A 5,555-nucleotide genomic window follows, 5' to 3' on the forward strand; every position below is an offset into this window, starting at 1 on the left:
GTATCATGTGAATTTATTATAAAATTAAATTGATATATTTATGTATTAATTAAAAAAAACTTTAATTTTGATATATGTTAAGGATTTTATAATAAACTATATATTAATGGGATGTTTAGTTTTATTGAATTAGATCACTAATGCAAACAAAAGAAAGTCCGACATTGGAACATATTAAGCAAGACTTAACCTATCCCTCAGCGAGTTCAAACATTCCAGACAACGAAATCCATCCAAGAAATTTCAACCAACTTTTTCCCCATTTTATGCCTTGAGCCGACCATAGAATTTCTGTTTCTCCTGTGTCGTCTGGAATCGTCCGTGCCCGAACTTCGAGGAGGTGTCGATGAACTTGAGTTTGATTTCCTCGAGGGCCACACGGGATGTCTGGTTAATCAGAGACTGGCGAAGTGTAACCACCCTCTTCTTAGGTCCAACACAGCCTCCTTTGATCATCAAGTAATCACTCTTCACAACACCATAGTGTGGGAAGCCACCGATCGGGGTGATATCCTTCTCGGTCCTGATGAAAGATGCCATGTTAGAACATGTTCAGCAATTATATCAAGCAAATCGAAACAGAAAACATCAGATTTCTCCATACAAGACCATGGAAACAACTGTGAATTCAAGTAAAATGATTCGGGTATATTTTAGATAGTTAAACACATTCAGCAATGGTATCAGGCAAAGCTGAACAGAAAAGGAAAGACCTTTCTTTACGTTTTTTTGATTTCATCAAATTCTATTTATATATCATAATAGATATAGATCCTAATCTATCCTATAGATTTAGTGGACATATAAAAAAGAAAGGTACCAATAAATTAAATACAAATTCTTCTTCTTTTTCTGGATAGCGTATGGAATATAAATAAAAAAGGTTATATCATTCTTTTGTATGCATGCAACTTGAAAATAATTTGAACCAAATGGAAGTAAATGATTCAGGTTTATTCTAGATAGTTGAACACAATCAGTAATGATATCGAGCAAATGTGAACAGAAAACATAAGAATTATCCATACAAGAACTTGGAAACGACTCCAAATCTGATGGAAGTAAAAAGAAATACAGGTATATTCTAGCAACTGGAACATAATTAGACAAATGCACTTGCCTATCATAGTCGGTTATAGCCGAGTGAGTCTCATCACCAACTTTGCCAACCCTGTAAACCTTCTTGTTCATCTCAGTACGGTGGTGGTATCCGTTCTGACCTGCCCTGGCAACTGTAAAGGAGACTCTAGCAGGATGCCAGGCACCGATACAAGCAACCTTACGCAGACCTCTGTGGGTCTTACGGGGCAGACGTGTGACACCCCAACGAGTCACAACACCTTCGTAACCTTTACCCTTTGTGACACCGATGATGTCAATCATTTCATCCTTCTGGAAGACAGCATCGATGGGTACTTGCTTCTCGAAGAACTTGTACGCAAAATCAACCTTATCGGCAATAGTTCCACCATTGACTTGGATCTCCATTAGGTGTGCCTTCTTCTGCTTCAATCCCTTCATTTTCCTAATCTGCAATGCACTATGTCAGAAAACATTGCCCAACCCTCAAGAAAAGGAAAGCAGAAAATAAGTAAACATATGGCTATAACCTGGGTGTGTGCCAAGACCCTGATAACAGTGGCATATTTCTTCAACTTCTCAAGCTGAGCCGTGATACTCTTCTTCCCCTCTTCGCTCTCGTACTGCTTCGAGTACTTGGTGAAAGCCTTCTTCTTGGACAAGCACCAGTGCTTGTAGAATCTACGTTTGACTTCCTCACTCAAATGCTGAGCCCAGACGGTGTTCAACGAGCGGAGGCCACGTGGTGTCTTCACGTACCCGACAACCCCAACAATAACCATGGGAGGGGTTTCAATGATGGTAACGGCTTCACATGTTTCCTTCTTGTGAAGCTCTATACAGAATTAAACAACATAATATTAAACTCAAAATTACAACAACAACAAAAAGTCATACAACCAAAGAACATGACAAATATTCTCAATTTTCATAATCAAAATAAACTTACTAGATCCGGGTTTTTCGACCTCCCTGACAATGTGTGTCATACCAGCCTTGTACCCCAAAAAGGCAGTGAGCTTGCATGGCTTGCTTGGATCATCCTTTGGGAATGCCTTCACTGCACCAATAAAAAACATCCTCATTTCGAACAAATCCATACCGAACACATAAAGTACCCAATGGTAAACCCCCAAGATCGAATAACATAGTATACTACTAAAGTTTATACACCTATAGGCTATAATGGTGCTGGTGAATTGCAGTATCAATAATTAATTGACAAATAAAGCTGTGCCCCAAAATTGTTTTGGTAGAATAGCATTTAAGGTCCTTGTTAGTTTAAATATTAGTCAAATAAGCATATGTCCCTCCAAATTTTTAGATTTAAATACTTAATAGATCCTTGCAACTCTTAATATTTGATCCTAGCTCCATCACTCAATACAACATACCTTTTCCTCTGTGACGAGAAGCTCGCTTCCTTGGAAGAAATCCAAGGGAACCATGCCTTGGGTGCTCAAACTTCCGGTGAGACATTCTTCCCTTCCTTCACCACCCAAAAAATATATACATAGCACATCAAAACACTAGTCAAACCCATGTTTTTTTTCTATTCGATCTATAAAAATAGCAATTAAAATGAAACGAAAAAGAGTTTCTGGTGATAGCAATTCGTTTTACTATGGAAGATGAGAGTAAAGATGGAGAGACTGCGCGGAAGAGAAAAGTAACCTGATTTGGGAGGTTCCTGCACTGCGGCCGCTGCTGCTTGGTGAGTGAACAGGGAGAAGGACCAAAAGAAACCCTAGTTATAATGTTACATTTCAAATTGTTTAAATAATTGAATTTACAAAAAAAAAACCGTTTTATTTCTGAAATTTAATTGGTATAATTATAAAATCAATCCCTTAATGTTTGCACAAATGATCATTTTGACTTTTTTCAATATTTTAGCTCAACTTTTAAATTTTTGGACAAAATAGTCCATGTTAGATTTGTAACCCCCCATACCGATGCGGGTAACCAGATCCGATCCGAGGTGTCACATTTGGGCCACCGGAGCGACCCACTGTAAAAATAGCGGAAAATTTAAAACTTTTTTTATCAGTACATGTAAACTAATAAAATCAGTTGTCGCTATTTAAAAATAAAACAGATTTCCAGACTCGCATATAAATCAAAATACAATTATATGCCCCCTAATCACATGTACCATACTCTGCAACAACGCCAGAATAACTCCCTTACTGAAGTCGATAGATGCACTGGTACAATTCTTTTAACCTGAAAAATGTGAGTAATAGAGTGAGCTTCGAAAAGCTCAGTAATACAGAACTACCAGATGATGCTGAAGAACGTGCATATATAGGTAAACATACATATCCTTATTATTTCCAAACATTTACATATTTTTATGCTGAGCAGAGATCCTACTGATATTTCAGATGGTAACGGGCAATGAGCTTTCAGTTCAGAAAAATATTTCGGATGACTGAGTTCAGGAGATCAGAATAGGTTATCTAGTGTGTTCCCATAAAACCAGTAAAAAGATATATATATTTTTTAAAGCATATATATATACACCCCCATCCTTTCACAATCTGTTTGTGTAGCTTCCCTGGAACCATACACCCCGCACAACCAGTAACAGTAAGGCCCTGAGCACACAGCCGAGGAGCCTGCAGTAATCTTCCTCCAACAATAAACCCCCCAGATAAAACATTTCTCCGTCGGTAAACGGAGATATCAGAAATCAAAACAGAATTCATATCAGATATCAGAACAGAATCCAGATCAGAATCAGAACAGAATTCAGGTAACGTATCAGAACAGAATTCAATTCGGAAATCAGATAAAATATTTATATAATTAGGGAACACACCAGAGTTTACAGGTATTATTTAGAGGTATTGTATCAGGCAGAGAAACACAGTTATTCAGTATGACGATAGAATATCGGAATTCAAAATCACTATTGGAAAAGTTCAATAACTGACAAAATCATCAATTATTCAGAATATGACTTGAGCTGTAAGGAATAAATGAAGATTCAGGACATTTACAATCTATGTCGATTGATCGGATTATCAAACAACTCTTAAATGAATAGCTCCCAAAATTAATGCTTGTCGATTGATCAATTCATTGTTCTTCCAGGGTATTTACTCTTTAATACCACAAACTCTTATCCATAGATCATTTTCGGAATCATCACTGAATAGATCTTCCAATGTCTTTATTTTAGTTTTACGCTTCCAATATATCATGAAATACAGACGTGCTTGATTTGTAGTTCATGATCTAGAAGAACAGTACATTGTGTATGTTCATTAACGTTTCCAGACTCATTCACATCACTTACTTAATCCTTGGTGCTTGAGGTTGCTTAGTTCATTTAGCATTCAAGTCTATTCCAGTTACTTCGGGATTTTCCAGAGTAATTCCGTACGTTTCTGAATTTCAGATACATAGTGTACTTCAGTTCAGTTCAGTTTGGTCTTCGTGGTTGATTTGTCGAACAAATATCCAATTCTTAGTACCAAATGCAATCTAGAGTTGAGTTGAGCTGAATACTTCCAAAATTATCATTGAGCTAAACTTGAGTAGACGAACATGCATTCAAGTAATATCTATGTCGTTCAGGTACTGACATATTATTAAGGTTGATCGGCTCACTTAAGTTATGTTCCATAACTTTTAAAGGTAGTCAAATACCTATGCTTATTTGGATTCCTTAATTAATCCAAGGTATTTACTTAGTTTAGGTCATAAGGTTATTTTGGTAATTTTGGTGTTCAGTTTTATTCCATTTATTTCAGAGCTCGAGGATATCCAATCATTCCTGAGCTTGGTGATATTCTTAGGTCATTTCCATTACATGGGTATTTTGGTCATTTTACAGATCTACGGTATTTCAATCTTTTCCTGTCATCCGGTCTTATTATTTAATTCAATCTTATCATTTACTTCAGTCCTTTTGAACAATTCTGACAGCAGAATATCCCCGATAAATTATTCTTCAAGTATTTACTCATTATTCGAATATTTACGGTCAAGTGTCTTCTCAGATTTTACAAACGGAATATCAGGAATTTTCCTGCACTAAGTCAGGATCTTAACAATTAAATCCGTACTTAATCGAGTTAAGTATGAATCCCCTAAGAATTTTCTCATTCAGAGTCAACTCAGACAATTCTACCTCTTAAGGGCATTTTCGTAATTTCTTAACCAGATAATTTCGATATTAGCTCTTAACGAAAATAATATAATTTAGAGATCCTATGATTAATTGCTTTCTTGAATACTCTCTGATCTTGAAACATTTCTCTTAACAAACTTCTAGTATTCTTCACAAACTCTCATAAGATTAAAAACCGGTTATCCATAATTTCCAAATAAAACTAACATTTCTTATGCACATCAATATTTTATCAGATCAATATGTATGTAAAATCCTCTTATCTAACTTTCATATTCAAATATTGTCTTTTTATAATATAAGGGTATTTTTGTAATTTTACCCTACCAGAGTA

At 35.9% G+C, this 5,555-nt stretch overlaps 1 protein-coding gene across 1 annotated transcript; it reads right to left on the reverse strand.

The window, feature by feature from the left end:
* Positions 1 to 263: 263 nt before the first annotated feature.
* On the reverse strand, positions 264 to 2,880 carry LOC120191335 (60S ribosomal protein L3-like). The gene is made up of 6 exons (XM_039194310.1): positions 2,755 to 2,880; positions 2,475 to 2,569; positions 2,030 to 2,140; positions 1,611 to 1,915; positions 1,121 to 1,530; positions 264 to 523 (listed from the first exon to the last, which is right to left on the reverse strand). Exons 2-6 carry the CDS (start codon positions 2,557 to 2,559, stop codon positions 265 to 267), a joined length of 1,170 nt encoding a protein of 389 aa, XP_039050241.1. The 5' UTR covers positions 2,560 to 2,569; positions 2,755 to 2,880; the 3' UTR covers position 264.
* Between the last annotated feature and the right edge of the window lie 2,675 nt (positions 2,881 to 5,555).

This window comes from Hibiscus syriacus, unplaced genomic scaffold, assembly GCF_006381635.1.
Source record: "Hibiscus syriacus cultivar Baekdansim isolate YM2019G1 unplaced genomic scaffold, ASM638163v2 tig00116965_pilon, whole genome shotgun sequence".
Classification (NCBI taxonomy): domain Eukaryota; kingdom Viridiplantae; phylum Streptophyta; class Magnoliopsida; order Malvales; family Malvaceae; genus Hibiscus; species Hibiscus syriacus.

Excerpts from the sequence above, each read along its gene's own strand:
- LOC120191335 (XM_039194310.1), bottom strand. The coding sequence starts at position 2,559 with ATGTCTCACCGGAAGTTTGAGCACCCAAGGCATGGTTCCCTTGGATTT. Across the intron at positions 1,916-2,029 it reads GGTCGAAAAACCCGGATCTA|AGCTTCACAAGAAGGAAACA; the intron begins GTAAGTTTATTT and ends AATTCTGTATAG. Across the intron at positions 524-1,120 it reads GCTATAACCGACTATGATAG|GACCGAGAAGGATATCACCC; the intron begins GCAAGTGCATTT and ends ATCTTTCATCAG.